Source organism: Musca vetustissima, unplaced genomic scaffold (genome assembly GCF_032173495.1).
Source record: "Musca vetustissima isolate MV318-11 ecotype Yass unplaced genomic scaffold, APGP_CSIRO_Mvet_v1 utg25904, whole genome shotgun sequence".
Lineage (NCBI taxonomy): Eukaryota > Metazoa > Arthropoda > Insecta > Diptera > Muscidae > Musca > Musca vetustissima.
The window spans coordinates 71,957-91,471 of record NW_026873380.1 but is presented as its reverse complement, the minus strand read 5'-3'; the positions used below and the strand labels follow the sequence as shown (position 1 = coordinate 91,471).

Genomic DNA, 19,515 nt, shown 5'->3' with positions numbered 1-19,515 from the left:
TACATTAAAAGATACAACAGCCACAAGACCAGACAAAAGGCATCTCATTGAATGACATCCAAATTTTCATTGTATGTACATACGTACATATGGTCATGTAGGCAAATATGCTAACAGTTTCGTGTAAAATTGTGGATATAAAGAAAATATAAGAACGGCTAGAGACGGAATGTGAGAACTAGTATCGGAATATGTTTGTGAAGAATGAGGCGTTTTCTAGAGCATTTTTACTTGTTGAAGAAAAACACATTGGTTTCATGACTTGTTAGCCTGAAAACCACATTGATGAACTATTTGGTTTTTTCTTTCTTTACAAATTGTTGAGTTCAGCAAATATTTTGTAAAAATATCGTGCGATCCCAGCAAATATTCTTAATATTTTCCCTGTTCCGAAACTGTAAGAATCTTTAACTAATTGAAATTGTTTTCGTTTTTCTCTCCATTTGAAAAATTTACCCAGTTTTTAGTACGGAAACATAGCAATTGCTATAAATTGTTGTGTTCCAACGTTCCAACTTAAATTAAGTTTTTCGTCAGCAATATATTTGACCAATTTGTCGAGTACATATAACAAAACTATTCACACGAACATCTCACCACTTTGCTAAGCACTGACTGACCATGGATTACCCAAAAACCAAAATTAGATATACCACCGATTTTCAATAAGTTAACACATTCAATGCCACTAGCTTTGGTAACTACAAATCATGAAGTGTCTGGTTGTCAGCCTGTCTGTCTGGACAGTGAAAAATGCTTGTTTTGTTTGTTTTATGTTGTCAATTCATTGTAGACTGAGTTTAACAATGAAGGAATGGTCGGCATCCGTTACGATTTAGTTTATCCGAACGGAATTGGTTGGGTTCGTTTGGGTGTTGGGCTTAACTGCCGGCAAACAAACTGAAATCATATGACAAGGGAACATAACTAACAAAACATTATGTTGACGAAACCATACCTAGACCCTAATGAAGTTATGAAAAAAACGATTAAAAGATGTGGGTACCGTAAGGGTTTTGTTCAAATCACGATAGAGATAGTAATATTTAATTTACAACTTTCAAAGCTTTCGCAGATGCTATGGTGTTTGGTGTTGCAAATGGGATATATCGGTCTATGTTTTGGTTATTCCCAAATATTCGGTATTTCGAGAATATTTGTCTTTTTTGGGAAGTTTGGGTACGTTTCTTAACCGAATTGATGATATAAAACTCGTTAGATATTTTATTCGATGTAGTATCACTCAGATGCCAATCATGGAATGTATAATGCCGCAAGTTCGAATTATCCAACATAATGTTGTTTTTAGTGTTCTTATAGGATAAAAAAGGTCCTGGAAGACAATTTGTATATAAATTGTATAAATTTGTACATATATGTTTGACATGTGTGGCCCACTTTAAATACAAATTGTCTTCCAGGACCTTTTCGATCGGTGTGGATCGAAGCAATGTTTGACGTGTGTGGTACGGTGTACACACCGATCGAAAGAAATTAAAAATTTTTAATTTTTCGTTGTGCGACGTCTGTGGCCTGGTGTGTGGATATTTTTTAATTTTTTGTGCAAATTCGAGGAGTGCGGATCAGCGGACAATGTTTGAATCATGTTTGAATTTAGATGTTATTCTTTCACATCGAAACACCTATAGCAATGCAAATGTTTGAATATGTACATATGTATGTTTATGCCTGAAAGGTATTTTTGCTGTTATTTTTGAAGTGAACAAACAACAAATAAAACAAATCCCCAAAAAAGGAAACAAAACATTCGGTGAAGCGTAAAAAATGCATTCAAACCCAGAATGTGGAAGATATTCAGTAGTATTAAGGTGTTGTTGTTGTTGTTGCCAGTAAAGCTATTTTTGTATTTTTTTTGTGCGGAATTGTATGCTGCTGTATTAATATTTACAATTGCTGGTGTATAACTATGGTACACTGAAAGAAAACAGTGAAATGAATACTAATTTATTTGAGCTATAAATTTATGAGGAATACAAACGGACTGGATATACTTTCGATTGACACGAGTTTTTTAAGAAATATGTTAAGAATATGATTATTTAAAAAAAATTATAGACACACCAGCGTGGATTTTTAAAAAATTTTTTCAATACATTTATATGCCTTATGTGTGGATTTTTAAAATATTTTTTCAATACATTTATAGGTCCTTATATGTGGATTTTTTAAATATTTTTTTCAATACAATTGTAGACCTATAAGTGTGTTTTTTAATATTTATACCCTACACAACTATGTTGTCAGGGTATTATAGTTTTGTGCAGCCCCAAGAGTTTGTAACGCCGAGAAATATTGGCCCTAGACCCACCTTTAAGTATACCGATCGTCATATCTCGACTAGCTGAGTCGATCGGTTGATATTTAGGTGATGAAATTTTACATGGAGAGGGAGATCGGGCAAAAGAATAAGCATAAACGTGGATTTTTTTTAAAGAATATTTTCAACCACCTATAGACCCATAAGCGTAGACCCATAAGCGTGGAGTTTTTAAAAGAATATTTTCAACCACCTATAGACCCATAAGCGTGGATTTTTTAAAAGAATATTTTCAACCACCTATAGACCCATAAGCGTGGATTTTTTAAAAGAATATTTTCAACCACCTATTGACCCATAAGCGTGGATTTTTTAAAAGAATATTTTCAACCACCTATAGACCCATAAGCGTGGATTTTTTAAAAGAATATTTTCAACCACCTATAGACCCATAAGCGTGGATTTTTTAAAAGAATATTTTCAACCACCTATAGACCCATAAGCGTGGATTTTTTAAAAGAATATTTTCAACCACCTATAGACCCATAAGCGTGGATTTTTTAAAAGAATATTTTCAACCACCTATAGACCCATAAGCGTGGATTTTTTAAAAGAATATTTTCAACCACCTATAGACCCATAAGCGTGGATTTTTTAAAAGAATATTTTCAACCACCTATAGACCCATAAGCGTGGATTTTTTTTAAAAGAATATTTTCAACCACCTATAGACCCATAAGCGTGGATTTTTTAAAAGAATATTTTCAACCACCTATAGACCCATAAGCGTGGATTTTTTAAAAGAATATTTTCAACCACCTATAGACCCATAAGCGTGGATTTTTTAAAAGAATATTTTCAACCACCTATAGACCCATAAGCGTGGATTTTTTAAAAGAATATTTTCAACCACCTATAGACCCATAAGCGTGGATTTTTTAAAAGAATATTTTCAACCACCTATAGACCCATAAGCGTGGATTTTTTAAAAGAATATTTTCAACCACCTATAGACCCATAAGCGTGGATTTTTTAAAAGAATATTTTCAACCACCTATAGACCCATAAGCGTGGATTTTTTAAAAGAATATTTTCAACCACCTATAGACCCATAAGCGTGGATTTTTTAAAAGAATATTTTCAACCACCTATAGACCCATAAGCGTGGATTTTTTAAAAGAATATTTTCAACCACCTATAGACCCATAAGCGTGGATTTTTTAAAAGAATATTTTCAACCACCTATAGACCCATAAGCGTGGATTTTTTAAAAGAATATTTTCAACCACTTATAGACCCATAAGCGTGGATTTTTTAAAAGAATATTTTCAACCACCTATAGACCCATAAGCGCGCATTTTTTGTAGATACCTATAAAATATATTTTTCACATTTTTCATAATTTTTAAGTTTTTTCCAATAATCTAGAGTGGATACCCCTTTGCATTACATTGAAATGCCTTGGTCAAGATTTTGTTTTGTGTATTATAATTTTGGAATGGTTATGGTTCTAGTCATCATTTAGAAATATTGTTATATATACGTGTGTGTGTATGTATATGTATCATTTTGCACATAAATACTTTCGACATTTGTTTTCGTGGTATGCACTTGTCTAGACTTTGGCTAGACAGTGTTAAACCAAATATTATACTCGTCGTCGTAGTCTGGCTCTCCACGACGATGATGACGTCGGCAATGGTGACGAGTGTGCTTAACTGAAAAATGCACAAACACTTGACTAACCAGACGAAAGGACGTTGAAGCGACAAACAAACAGAGCAAAGGACCTGCTGCATATTGTTAGACAGACAGACAGCCAGCCAGCCAACAATGGCTGTCAGTAAGTGTGACTATTGCCACTGTCATTCTGGTAGTAGCAGTAGTTGCTTCAGTTAAGTAGGTACTGGTACATAGGATACATAGATAGATATGCATCAGTAGCAACATTGTCTGTCCCACTACTCATTCTCTATATCATAGCAGCATAAACATTACTCGTCTCGCTACCCGCCATTACAGACATAGACAGTGGCAATATACCGACGCCGGCATATTGTCAAGAATGTCTGGAATCGTTTTGCAAATATGACAAATAATTTCATTGTTCATTTGCGCTATTCGTTGGCTAATTCATTCATACATGAAGTTGTTGCAGTACCTGTAAATTTCAGTAATATTTGTTGAATTCCTTTAACATTGGCATCCTAATGGCAGATTTGGTCATGAAGATGATTATACTTCTTATACAACTGTAATATAGGGTAAAAATGTATGTATGAATATATTTTTTTCTGCCACTTATATAACAATAAGAGCGGATTTTACAAATATTTGTTTTTTTGGGGTGTATTTTTTAAAAGAATTTTATAGACAAGTTAGTCTGGATTCTTAAAAAAATTTAAATAGTTTATTTCGAACAAGCATAGGCCCATAAGCGAATATTTTTAAAAAAAATTTTTCAGAACATTTACAAACCCATAAAATGTATTTTTTAAAGTGATCACTGTGTGGTCTTTTCGTAAAAATCGGTTCAGATTTAGATATAGCTCGTCCTATTGTAGGTAAATAGTGCACCAAATTCCCTATATATCCTTCGATTTGCACGAAATTTGGCATATCGTAATGAATTAAGTTTAGAGTGATGTGTTTTAAGTTTCTTGAAAATCGGTCCAGAATTAAAAGAATATTTTCAACCACCTATAGATTGCATTACATTGAAATGCCTTGGTCAAGATTTTGTTTGGTGTATTATAATTTTGGAATGGTTATGGTTCTAGTAGAAATAGCTCCCATATATATTTTCGTCCGATTTAATGTAAATGGTGTACCAAAGTCCGTATATATCATTCGATTTGTACGAAATTTGGCATAGCGTAATGAATTAAGTCGAGAATGATTTTCGTCCGATTTAATGTAATTGGTGTCGTCCGATTTTACACAAAATTGACACAAATTTTGCACAACGTACTGGAGTTAGAATAACCTAGAAGTTGCATATATATGCTTCACCATGGTGGGGCCAATTGGCACGAAATTTTTCACCACGTACTGAAGTTACTATAACGTAACGTGTGCAAGTTTAGTTGAAATCGGTTTAGATTTCGATATAGCTAATATATGTTTGCTTTAAATTGATTTTCATAATTTTGTCCCTGGTCCTTCAAAAATTTGACGTCTGTTAGGATTCATCTGTTGGATATACCGAAAATGGTGAAGGTATCATATAGTCGGCCCCGTCCAATTTTTTTATTGAATTTTTCAAGAGAACTATAGGAACCTACGCCCATAAGCGAATATTTTTAAAATATTTTTTTTTTCAGAACATTTACAAACCCATAAAATGGATTTTTTAAAGTGACCACTGTGTGGTCTTTCTGACGGCAAGTGTGGATTTTTTAAATAATTTTCAAGAGATCGGTAGGATTACAAGCGTGGATTTTTTAAAAAATTTTTCAAGAGAACTATAGAACGACAAGCGGGGATTTTTTAAAGAATTTTTCAAGTGAACTATAATACGACAAGCGTGGATTTTTTAAAGAATTTTTCAAGAGAAACATTCTTTAAACCCATAACATTGAATTAAAAAAATCAGACTATTTATAGACCGGGGGGCTTTCTTAAAAAAAAATCTGGAGAATTATAGACCGATAAGCGTGGATTTTTTTAAAATAATTTTTCAGAAAATTGAGAAACTCATTAAAGTAGGTTTTTAGCGTAGGACAACAAGCCCCATTTTTTTAAGAATTTGTTGTTGAACTATAATACGACAAGCGTGGGTTTTTTAAAAATTTTTTTCAAGAGAACTATAATACGACAAGCGTGGATTTTTTAAAGAATTTTTCAAGAGAAACCAAAAAAGTCGATTTTTTAAAGAATATTTCACAACATTTGTGAAACCATAAAACTTTATTTTTTAAAGAATTGTTCAGTCCCATAACAATGAATTTAAAAAAAATCAGACTATTTTTAGACCTGGGGGATTTCTTAAAAAAACGGAGAATTATAGACCGATAAGCGCGGATTTTTTTAAAATAATTTTTCAGAAAATTGAGAAACTCATTAAAGTAGATTTAAAAAAAATTTCAGACCCATAAAAGTGAATTTTTTAAAGAATTATTCAGACTATTTATAGACCCATAAGCGTGGATTTCTTTTTCAAAAAAGTTTTAGAACAGTAATAGGCCCATAACTGTGAATATTTATGTATTTCAGAAAATTTATAGACCTATAGGCGTGAATTATTTTTTCAACCCTTTATGGACAAATTTTAAAGAATTTTTTCAACCTTTACGGAGCCCATTTTTTAAGAAATATTTCAGCCAAGCGCAGATTGTTTAAATAATTTTTTTTTCAGAACATCCATAAGTGTGAACTTTTTTATCATCTTTTTCGAAAGTTTTATAGACTCATAGGAGTGGCATAAAAAACTGAATATTTATAGGCCCATTTTTAAATGTTTTCTAACAACCTAAAACGTTGATTTTTTTTAAAAAAGGGTATTAACTCATTTATAGACCCAAAAATTTTGATTTTTTTAAGAATTTGTTCAACCAAATCAAATCAAATATCAAATAACTAACAATTTTAAAATGATGAAATAATAAAAAATGTTGATTACATTTAAAAATATAATGCTCCCCAGCAATTTTACAACTCAAAAAGTTGCGTACAAAAAAAAAAAAAAAAAAAAAAAAAAATAAAAAAAATTTAAAAGCACACAACGTGGTTTGTGACTTGGCAAACCGTTCGTATCAAATTACTTAGATCCTTTTGATAGGTTAAACTGCATTCTGCTTCACTTAACAAAGGAAGTAAACTGAATAAGTGTTGTTGTTGGTGTTTTTTGTTGGTAGTGGCATGAGGGTGGACGCATGAACTGCAACTGCATGTCTTTCAAAAATCCTTGAAACCAACACTCCAACCTTCCAAAGTTCAATAGTCTTTCGGTTTATTTAAGGTTAATACGAATGTTTAAAACGACAAAAACAACAACAACAACGGAATGCATTTTTATTGCATACGAGTGCATTATTTCTGTTATTGTTCGTCCTTTTGCCGTTTACAGTGCGTTCAATGCATTTCAGAGAGAGAGAAAACGAATTTTTGTTCTCAAGGACAACTGAATGTTAACAACGATACAAGTGAGTGTATGTGTGTGCGTATTTACCCAAACGGAGAAGTGCATTCCATTTTAAACTGCATTAAATCCCTGACAGGATAATGTCTTTGGGGACCGTATCTAAAATCGTATGACCTACACGTTTGTACAATATATGGAGGTTAAAAAATCCTCGTCTTGTGTTAAGTTTATGGTTCAAGAAAATAACGCCGAAAACGAAGCACCACAAAGAAGGAGAAAATGTTTTACTAAAAATATTCCTTAGTCGATTTCATTGGTCCACTCCTTCTGGTACCTCTCCCACGGAGGGTAAACATTTTGAATACTTAGATATTAGATATTTATACTAATAATATATTTAGTGCAACAACCGGATATATACAGTATGTCAATAATGAGTTTACACATTGAATAAATAAAAACTTTTTCAATTTTCTTTGTAATCTTTACTAAAGAGAGTAAAGTAATTGACTGACTGACTTAACGATTCATCAACTCTCAGACGAAACGGCTGAAGCTAGAATCTTGATTTTTTAGGTGAGCGTCGCTCTTGGTTAAAAGGTGATAAGGATAAGGCGGGGTTTTTGTAAATCCGTAATAGAACGGTACGAAAAGTACAAAATGTGGCTCCATTTGCATTCCGGTAGAGGTAAAACTCTTAAATTTGAAATGCGGGTCACTGATGGAGTGTAGAATAGATATGGCAGAGGGGTTTTTGGATATTCGAAATACGTGTATCCGAAAAGTACTAAATTTGGTACAATTTCGTAACATGCCAATGGATAGATCTGAAACTTGAAATTTGGAGTAAGGAGATGGGTAAGGAGATGGCTTTGAAAGCGTGTACTCATGTATACGAAAAGTACTGTATGGTACAATATTTAGTACAATTTAAATTTGGAGGTGCAAATGGAGCTGGAATCCTGAAATATGAAATTAATTAATTAAGGATTGGGATATGTGTTCCAGTTGTACAATTTTTATTTGGGTGAAACGATAGAGGTGGAATCTTAAAATTTGAATTTAGGATCACTGTTGGGGAGTGGGATTGGGCATTTGACATTTGAAGTTAGGATCACTGTTGGGGTGTTGAACCGGGCTATGCAGGAAGTTTTAGGAATGTATACTAAATGACACTAAATTTCGGTATAATTTGGGTTTAGAGACTTGGAGTACTAAAATTGGAATATGAGATCCATGGGATGAGATGATATAATTTGTACTTATGTGTACTAAATGGTACTCTATTTGATACAATTCGGATTTGGGTGAACCGATATCGCTGGAATCGTGTTTTGGAATTAACATTGGGGTATGTTACGAAGTTTTGGAAATTCGTACTTATGATTGTTCGTGTTATGATTGTTGGGTTTAGAGACCTGGAATACTAAAATTGGAATATGAGATCCATGGGATGACATGATGTAATTTGTACTTATGTGTACTAAATGGTACTCAATTTGATACAATTTGGATTTGGGTGAACCGATATAGCTGGAATCGTGTTTTGGAATTAACATTGGGCTATGTTACGAAGTTTTGGAAATTCGTACTTATGATTGTTAAAATAGACCATCCTAATTGCTGTGAACGACGACGAATCGACACTTTTGGGTCTTCGGACCCAAAAGTGTCGATTTGCACGAAATTTGGCACAGCGTAATGAATTAGGTCTAGAATAATGTGTGTTAAGTTTCGTGAAAATCGGTTCAGATTTAGGTATAGCTCTCATATATAGTTTCGTCCGATTTAAGGTAAATGGTACACCAAAGTCCCTATATATCTTTCGATTTGAAATTTGGCATATCGTAATGAATTAGGTCTAGAATGATGTGTGTTAAGTTTCCTGAAAATCGGTCCAGATTTAAATATAGCTCCCATATATATTTTCGTCCGATTTTATGTAAATGGTCCACCAAATACCCCATATATCTTTCGATTTGCACGAAATTTGGTATAGTGTACTGAATTAGGTCTAGAATGATGTGTGTTAAGTTTCCTGAAAATCGGTCCAGATTTAGATATAGCTCCCATATATATTTTCGTCCGATTTAATGTGTATGGTCCACCAAATACTCTATATATCTTTCAATTTGCACGAAATTTGGCATATCGTAATGAATTAGGTCTAGAATGATGTGTGTTAAGTTTCGTGAAAATCGGTTCAGATTTGGATAGAGCTCCTATATATATTTTCTCCCGATTTAATGTAAATGGTGTACCAAAGTCCCTATATATCTTTCAATTAGCTCGAAATTTGGCATATCGTAATGAATTAGGTCTAGAATGATGAGTGTTAAGTTTCGTGAAAATCGGTTCAGATTTGGATATAGCTCCTATATATATTTTCTCCCGATTTTAAGTACATAATGCATATAACTTAACCAGTGATAAGTTGCAATGAAATCGGTTTAGATTTCGATATATATATATATCATATAGTCGGTCCCGTCCGACTTTACTACCTTCCTTACTGGTTTTATAGAAGGTTTTGGTTACTTTTATGCGTTGTGAGATAATTTTGCGATCCATTTTCGTCAATGTCAGACTTTTAACTGAAACAATATAGTTTCACAGATGTCGTGCCGTGTACCTTACCCCCCAAATTCAGGATTGGTGTGTACTACATACGATTTGTCATAGACTGAGGGCATATATTTCTCAGCAACACCGAATAAAATAAAAATACAAGTCATTTTTTTTAATCGGAACATATAAAACTACCTTTTTCCTCTGAAGGTCTTTATACTGGTTTTATAGAAGGTTTTTATGCGTCGTGAGATAACTTAGCGATCCATTTTTGTCAATGTCAGACTTTTAACTGAAACAACTTAGTTTCACAGATGTCGTGCCGTGTACCTTACCCCTCAAATTCGGGATTGGTGTGTACTACATACGACTTGTCATAGACTGAGGGCATATATTTCTCAGCAACACCGAATAAAATAAAAATACAAGTCATTTTTTTTTGGTCGTCTGACGATGAAAATGACAAAGCGACGTTCGTCTTTTTTCTTTGCCTTTGCCTTCTATCAGGCAGTGATTTCTGCTTTGGTCCTCGACTAATAGTCTCAAAGGAAAAGCTGACTCGCCGCCATTTAAAGTGCCTCGGCATTTTCACAGTTTCTTTGTATTGCAGACTACCGCTGGCTTTGCACCACCAGTCGCTGTTCCGTTTGTGTGAAGATGCCAAACGACAATTTGACTTAAGATTTTTATAATGGTAATTTTCTTAAGATTTATTTTGTTTTGTTCTCTTTCTTTGTGGTGCCTAAGTGAGTTCCTTATGTACCCTTTCGGCAGTTGATCTTAATAGGTGTATTAATAGTTATGGCGTTCTATTTCCCGTTGTAGCGTCAATGAAAAAAAGAAAAAACATTAAATTCTAAACGAAAGAAATATTATATTTAGTTAGATAAAATGGGAACGGAAATAGTTATTTGACAAATCCGCAGATGATGTTAAGTATCATAATAAGATTTAGAATCCAACTGCATATTAAAACCAGTAAGGAAAGCAGTAAAGTCGGACGGGGCCGACTACCCTTCACCACTAACATTTGGAGTTTGATGCCCAATTTACTTAAAATCGGGCGAAAATATATATGACAGCTACATACAAATATGTACCGATTTCACAGTTTAGGTTATCCTAATTTCAGTACATTTTGTTCCTATCAGCCATATATAGGTTCCTAGGTGAGTCAATTACTTAAAATCAATCTAAATCTCAACCGATTTTCACGAAACTTGGCATATATCATTCTGGACAAAATTCAGTACGCTATGTCAAATTTCGTGTAAATCGAAAGATATATGTGGACTTTGGTGCACCATTTACATGAAATCGGACGAAACTATATATGGAAGCTATATCTAAATCTGGACCGATTTTCTCGAAACTTGGCAGACATCACTCTAGGCTCAATTCAGTACGTTATGCCAAATTTCCTGCAAATCGAAGGATATATAGGGGCTTTGGTGCACCATATACATTAAATCGGTCGAAACTATATATGGGAGCTTTATCTTAATCTGAACCGATTTTTTCGAAACTTGGAAGACATCACTCTAGGCTTAAGTCAGTACGTTATGCCAAATTTCGTGCAAATCGAAGGATATATAGGGACTTTGGTGCACCATTTACATGGAATCGGACGAAACTATATATGGGAGCTATATCTAAATCTGGACCGATTTTTTTCGAAACATGGAAGACATCACTCTAGGCTCAATTCAGTACGTTATGCCAAATTTCGTGCAAATCGAAGGATATATAGGCACTTTGATGCACCATTTACATTAAATTGGTCGAAAATATGTATGGGAGCTATATCTAAATCTGGACGGATTTTCTCGAAACTTGGCAGACATCACTCTAGGCTCAATTCAGTGCGTTATGCCAAATTTCGTGCAAATCGGAGGATATATAGGGACTTTGATGCACCATTTACATGAAATCGGACGAAACTATATATGGGAGCTATATCTAAATCTGAACCGATTTTCTCGAAACTTGGCAGACATCACTCTAGGCTCAATTCAGTACGTTATGCCAAGTTTCGTGCAAATCGAAGGATATATAGGGACTTTGGTGCACCATTTACATTAAATAGGACGAAAATATATATGGGAGCTATATCTAAATCTGGACCGATTTTTCCCAATTTCAATAGGGTTCGTCCTTGGGCCAAACAAATGAGCTGTGCCGAATTTCATCCAAATAGGATTACAAATGTGACCTGTACTTTGTTTACAATTTAACACCAACAGACGTACGGACGGGCGGACATGCATAAATCGACTCAGAAAGTGATTCTATGCATATTCTCAAAAGGAACTATGGGTCTATCTCGTTTCCTTTTGCCTGTTACAAACATATTCACAAAGACATAATACCCTGTACCACAGTGTGGTGAAGGGTATAAAGGCAATTTTATAGATCTGATCCATGTTTATATTTCCTATTATTTCCTTAAAAATTATATTTGTAATAGATTCTAAAATCCTAATTGCAATTATACATATTGTCAGGTAAGTTATTGTAAATACTCTATAGCTTTCTTTCTCTCCCTCGTCCATTATATGTATATATTCATATGTATATTAATGCGTGCTTTCATCTCCTTTCAATTTTCAAAACGGGTGTTTGTTTTAGCTCCAGCACAATTGAATTATAAAACTGCAAATCAACGTATTTGAAATCGGTTGAAAACTTGAAATTCATTAACAACTTTGCCAAGGCTACCTTCGTCGACAGGAGACCATATTTCCATCCTACATAATAAATAAAATGGATTAATGGATATAAGAAATAAATTGTATTATCGTCCTCCTACCTATACAGTTGCGCATTCCCTTTGTAAATGGAATAAATGCATACGGATGTCTTCCCTCCGTGTTACTGGGCAAAAAATTATCCGGATCAAATATATCAGCATTAGCGCCCCATAAATCTTTACGTCTGTGCATGGTGAAAATATTTAAACCAAATTGTACTCCAGCTGGTATAACTATTCCATTGGTTAGCTCGATTTCATGTGAATTTTCGCGTGCAACAAAGGGTACCGGTGGCAGTACACGCATAGATTCATTGATTACCATACCCATATAGATCATATCTTGAGTATTTTCATAGGTCACTTCAAAATCTCCTGCATGTGGAAATAAGGAGCGTAATTCCTTGTAGACTTTTTCTTGATATTCGGGGAACATTGCAAGCAGCATAAGGGTATAAGTAATTGTATTAGCTGTCGTCTCGAATGCCTAAAATTAAATATAACAATTTAAAAATAATAAATATCGAAAGCACCAACATCGGACGGACACATATTATTGACCCGTTGGTGTACCATTTCCGTGAAATTAGACGATAATATATGGAAATACATATTATCTAAATCCAAATATATATTCCAAAATGGGATTATTCCTAGGAAGAAATTATATCCCCGCTAAATTTCAGGGTTTATGGATATTAATTTACAAAACAGAAAATATTACCGCCAGAAGTATCGTATTTAATTCATCCTCCACTTGTTGCACTGTAAATTCGTTTTTTCTCATAAGTTCAATGGCTTGATCAAGGAAAATATTTAGATTCTTAGGTTCTCTCGGCGTCAAACTTTTATCCAGATTTAGCTTTCTGCTGATGAGCTGTAATATTTATTAGTCTATTAGTTTTTCTAAGCAATCAACTAATTTAAAATTTCAGATAAATACATCGATAGAAACACATTTTTGTACCCACCTTTCTAATAAATTTGCAATTATCGGCTTTGCATGTGCTGAATGGTTCGAAAACTCCCATAATCTTCCGAATGCAATTATTGGTTAGCCATGGCGAAAACACCATTTCATTTACATTTTCCAAAACACTAAAAATAGAAATCAAAACTTTGCACATTCATATTTTTGGATTAATATAAATATTTCTCATACCACTGATAGTTTTGTTTTAGACAATTATTCTGTCCATTTTTTCCATCTCCGGTGACATTAAGTCCGAACGTTGTTCCTGAAAAATGCAACAAACTTTAATAAAGATGACAAATAAAAAAATGAAAAACTTTAACTCACTTATAGCCACATTTAAAGTGTGATCTTGCATCAAAGTTGTCATATTCGAACATTCATTGTTTTTGTTCAATATGGTTATAATGTTATTCACTTCCTGATTAAATATCGGCATAAAACTTTGTAATATCTTAAAACTGAAAGCCGGATTTAATAGTTTTCTATGAACGCTCCATTCAGGTTCTAAAATGTTATTAAGATTGATATCCATTTTTTTTTTAATTTTTATTCGTTTCGAATTACCCTTGGAAGTGATAAGACCTCTGCCAATTCCTTTTATAAGCGGTTCGTAGAGTAGACCTTTATTGGTGCAATAAGGCGATGTCAATATGTCACGAATAATATCCGGTTCGGTTATAAGTAATACCGGATAGGTACCCAACCATGTATACATCATTGGACCAAACGACTGAGAGTATGTGTGTATCACATCCAAGATTTCTGGAAAAATGTTTGTAGATTTTCAATACATATTGGCTAGAATTGTGATTTTCTCTCTAAACTTAAGTAGAGGTTTTAAATAAAATTTCTTCTCAATATTTTTCATAATTTCGTGTAATATATTTTTGATAGATCTCCTACATAATATTGTATAAAATGCAACAGATAAATGGATGAATAAAATTTAATTGTAATTTTCTGTTGTATAAAAAATATGCACTTTACGATTTCCGCAAATTCTAGACTACTTCTCAAACCTAACCCTACCACATCGCATCGACAGATGACTAGAAGTACGTTCTATGTTGCCGCAGAAGGAACGATAAGTCCTAGTCCGCTACAGACGAAGTGGATATAATTTTACATTCTGGGTTCGTGGTGGGACTATATATGTAACTCCCCTTGGTATATTGAAGTAGATTTCTAAGGAAAAATTGTTCAAAATACTTTGCACAGAAATTAAATTTGAAAGCATGTTCAAAATGCTTTTAATTGAATTATTGCATTACTTAGGATTGCTTCGTTGGACTTTTTTAAGGTAAAATAACATGTACATATACGATTTTAAATCTACTCGATTACCGAAATCCAGAAATATGCCCTAATTGTTTACACATACCAAGGTGTAATTAATTTATTTTTGTCAAGAACTATTCTTTGAGGAATAATTAATGAATTTGTGTATTCTTGGGTTATTGGCGGTTTTAGGTCAGTAAAAAATAAAGTTTAAGACCTGGTCGCGATTAATTTCCCACAATTAGCCCATGGCTCCTTGTGGGATTTCTGGACAGATGCCCACAAATAACATAAAATATGTGGACCAATCGGCGAACGAGGTTATAACTGAGCCTAAGTTTTCTTTCCGTCCCTAGAATTTTTATTATTAAAAAAGCCTAAATTTAAAGACCATTTTTGAAATCGAAATGTAGTATTGAAAATGTTTTTGACAATTTACTTTACAAACAATAAAGAAAAAAGTTTGGAACAAGTGAACAAGCGTTAATTTCGGCCGGGCCGAACTTTGGATACCCTCCACCATAGATATATTGACAGGTACTTGAAATGAAAATGAAAATATAATATACCAAAAAGTGGACCTACAACACTACATTTCTACAAACCTATTATGTAAACCATAATACAAATTTCAAAATGGATAATTATACCCTCAGCCTTATGGCTAATGAGGGTGTATACACTTTGACACGGTGAAAATGTGCCTCATCGAAATATATTTGATTTAGACCCCATGTTGCTTTGGACAAAATCAGTTTCAGAACATTTAGATTTCATCCAAACTTTGCCCATCTTACTATTTCTTCCAAATTTAGTTCAATTTCGAAGATGGGGAATATCGGTCCACTCCTTCTGGTACCTTCCACACAGGGGCTAGGTCTAAATGCGGGTTATAGTTCATTATCGAACCTTACGTTCTAGTTTTTTTATCTCGATATCCTCCACAGGTAAAAATATTACAACAGAGACTTAGAACCTAACCCAAAACACAGATCAAATAAGATTTTTATATAAAAAATCAGATAACGATTTTAATATAAAAAATGGGGTTATATGGGGACTACCCCTAAAAAGGGGTGAATATTAATAATTTTTGGTGGGGAGATTTGTTACCATATACGAATACAAAATACCAAATTTCAGCGAATTCGGTTGAAAAATGCACTCAAGAACCCCAAAATACCGAAAATTGGGGGTACCCTTATATGGGGGCTACCCGAAAAAATGGACCTATGTTCATAATTTTTTGTGGAGAGATTTGGAACCTATTAAGAACTGAAAATACTAAATTACAGCCAATTCCGTGGAAAAATACGATCAAGACCCCCAAAATATTAAAAATTCGGAGGAGCCGTTATAAGGGGGCCACCAAAAAAATTGGACATATATTTATTCTTTTTTGTGGAGACATTTAGTACCAAATTTCAGTGAATTTGGTTGAAAAACGCGCTCAAGAACCCCAAAATACCGAAAATTGGGGGGTACCTTTATATGGGAGCTATGCCTAAAAGTGGACCGATATATCCTATAAGCTATCTTCCTTCAGAAGATAGCGAGATTACAACAGACGGACGGACATGGCTAGATCGTCTTAAAATTTTACCCTGATCAAGAATACATATACTTTATAGGATCGGAAATGAATATTTCGATGAGTTACAAACGGAATGACAAAATTAATATACCCTCCATACATATTTGGTGGGTATAAAAATTACAACAACGTAAATGTTTTTGAAATGCTGTGATCATTTGGAAAATAAATAATCACCAACAAAAAAACCGAAAAAAATTCTATAAACTATATTTGTTTTCGTTTGTTTTTTTATTTCTGAATTTGGCAACCCTAAAATATTAGGTTGGGGGAAAAATAAAACCAATGAAATCGAAAATGTGATAAAATTGGAGAAATAATCGAAGTTGACCGGCATGTTAGCATTCGTAACATCGTCCAGGAGCTAAAAATCGACCATAAAACCGTTTTAAAACATTTACACAAAACTGGATTCAAAAAGAAGCTAGAAGTTTGGGTGCCACACCAATAAATAGAAAAAATAGAATGGATAGAATTTCCGTCTGCGAAGCCTTGGCCAAACGGAATGAGATAGACCCATTTCATAAATGGATGGTTACTCGAGATGAGAAATGGATCACATACGATAACCCTTTTCGAAAGCTATTGTGGTCAAAGAACGATGAAGCACCTCAAACGGTTTCCAAACAGGAAGGTTTTGTTATGCATTTAGTGTGACCGGAAAGGGATTATTTATTATGAGTTGCTTCCATATGGCCAAAAGCTAAATTGTGATCTCTAACGTCAACAACTGGACCGTTTGACCAGAATTGGCCAAAGGGTGAGGTGTCGTGTTCCACCAGGGCAACGTTATGCCACACACATCTACTGTGACTTACCGGAATCTTCGGGAGCTTGATTGGGAAGTTTTAAAGCATCCGCAATACAGTCCGGACTTGGCACAACGAGATTATCATATTTTTCTTGCATTGCAAAATTTCTTTAATGACAATGATAAAAAAATGTTATCTAGGGAGGATTGTGAAAATCGACAACTAGTTTTTTGCATTTGGAGAGGTATTGTGAAGTTACCTTTAAAATGGCAACAAATCATACAACAAAACTGTGCATATTTGGATCAAATCGGACATTTCGAAACATATTGAATAAAATCCTATAGTTCATATAAAAATAATGGATTACCTTTTCCCCAACCTAATATTAAAACCATGGCATAATTATACAAGGTAGTCTCATGCAGTCATATGTTTCCAATTTTTTCATAAATTTCCCTTTGACAGTATTGAGCATTCAAAATTTAAATGAAAATAATTTCCTTCGAAATGTACGAATATCAAAAAGCAAAAATTGCTAAATAATTTATATTTATAAATACTTTGAAGTTCCCTTTCACTAAAACTTATAAATATAATTTGTAACAATCATGGTTAAATCTTGAGAGCAATATTCAGCTTTAGAAAATATATTTTGTTTAATTTATTGAAAATATGCCAATCGACATATGTAAAATTTAAGGAATTTATTTTTAATAGTATTTCAAATTGATACTTGGTATAATGATATAAGGTAACAGCAAGTGTTGTTGTACAACAAACGATACAACAACCACATGGAAATTTGTTGTTGTAAGTTATACTAATGTCAACGTCATTTGACTGAAAAATGTAAACAAACAAATTATCAACAAATTATATTTGTTTTGAAAATGTAATATAATCCTCAAAATAAAGTTTGAAAAACATGAATGAAAAAACATGATTTAAAATAACCCCTGCCGCACGATGATTTAAGGGGACCCCCCCATTCTCGGGGTCAAAAATTTTGTTGATATAATTCGAATCTACACTAATTCAAGAATGTCCCTACAAAATTTCAAATGAAAATCTCAAGAAGTCTTGAAGATATTTTAGAGCGAAGTCAATAATCCTAGTTCATACGAGAGCCAGACATGTACTCTTTCTAACACCGTTGGAATTTTCGGATTGCGATGTTCCAGTGAGGAGTTATCATGCCCGCCATCGAAAATAAGGACCTTTCTTTAATTACAAAAAAACAACAACAAAACAATAACGAAATTTTTTTTGTAAATTATTTTTCTTCTCTTTTAAATCTTCAATTATATATGTATGTGTAAAGTTACAAACCTTAACAAGCATTGGCATTGATTTACCAGCCCATTGAAAATCTTGAAAAATTAAAATAGTGAAGGGGGGGGGGGGGGGGGGGTTCCCTTAAAGTTATAAAATTCAGCCTATTTATATTATTTGAGTTTAATGATAAAAGTATTGTGTGTTTGAGATTGGGCTGAGTAAAATCAGTTTAAGTAGTTCTTAAGAAAAAAATGTTTAACAATTAAATCAGAATTAAAATAGCAACCAAATGGCGAGATTGTATATTTTTCTCATCTTTTGTGAATGGTCGTGGTGTGACGTTCATTCGTAGTTTGGCCACTGACCAGATGCTGCAGTCTGGTACATTTTATGCTGAAGATATTATCGAACATTGTCGAGGGTATAAAAAGTTCGACCCGGCCGAACTTAACGTAGTTTTTATTTCTTTTTCCAATCTTAGATGATTTTGTAAAACATTTTGTTTTTACGAATTTAGAATTATACTTCGTACACTTCTATATTTAGGAATAATAATAATATATTTTTCTCACGATTATTTTGCTCTTATTTAACCCTCTCAACAAATTATTTATCCACATAAATTGTCGTTTGTCGCGACCCACTTTACCACAAAGATAATACACAGTTCACACCACATACTTTGCTTATTGGTTACATCTAGGGCACGTCCTAAAAAGGGATATCCCACTAATCCTGGTAACTTCAATATTAAAGCATAATACTTTCGCCGTGTCCATAACCAATAAAGCCACACACACACAATCACACAAATAGACCAATATGACATTTTCCGACCGATAAAACCAGGCGAGGAGGATAACACGTCTTTATAGATCGAACTAATACGATTATTTAAACATTTAAAATAGAATATCGTCAAATTTATAACGCCGATTGGCGAACATTTCAAATTGATT

The 19,515-nt window shown here is 33.4% G+C and overlaps 1 protein-coding gene across 1 annotated transcript; it reads right to left on the bottom strand.

The window, feature by feature from the left end:
• Positions 1 to 12,518: 12,518 nt before the first annotated feature.
• On the bottom strand, positions 12,519 to 18,943 carry LOC133324923 (probable cytochrome P450 313a4). Its single transcript, XM_061533750.1, has 7 exons — positions 18,922 to 18,943; positions 14,219 to 14,416; positions 13,979 to 14,158; positions 13,841 to 13,916; positions 13,403 to 13,547; positions 12,739 to 13,165; positions 12,519 to 12,676 (listed from the first exon to the last, which is right to left on the bottom strand). Exons 1-7 carry the CDS (start codon positions 18,941 to 18,943, stop codon positions 12,519 to 12,521), a joined length of 1,206 nt encoding a protein of 401 aa, XP_061389734.1.
• Positions 18,944 to 19,515: the final 572 nt, after the last annotated feature.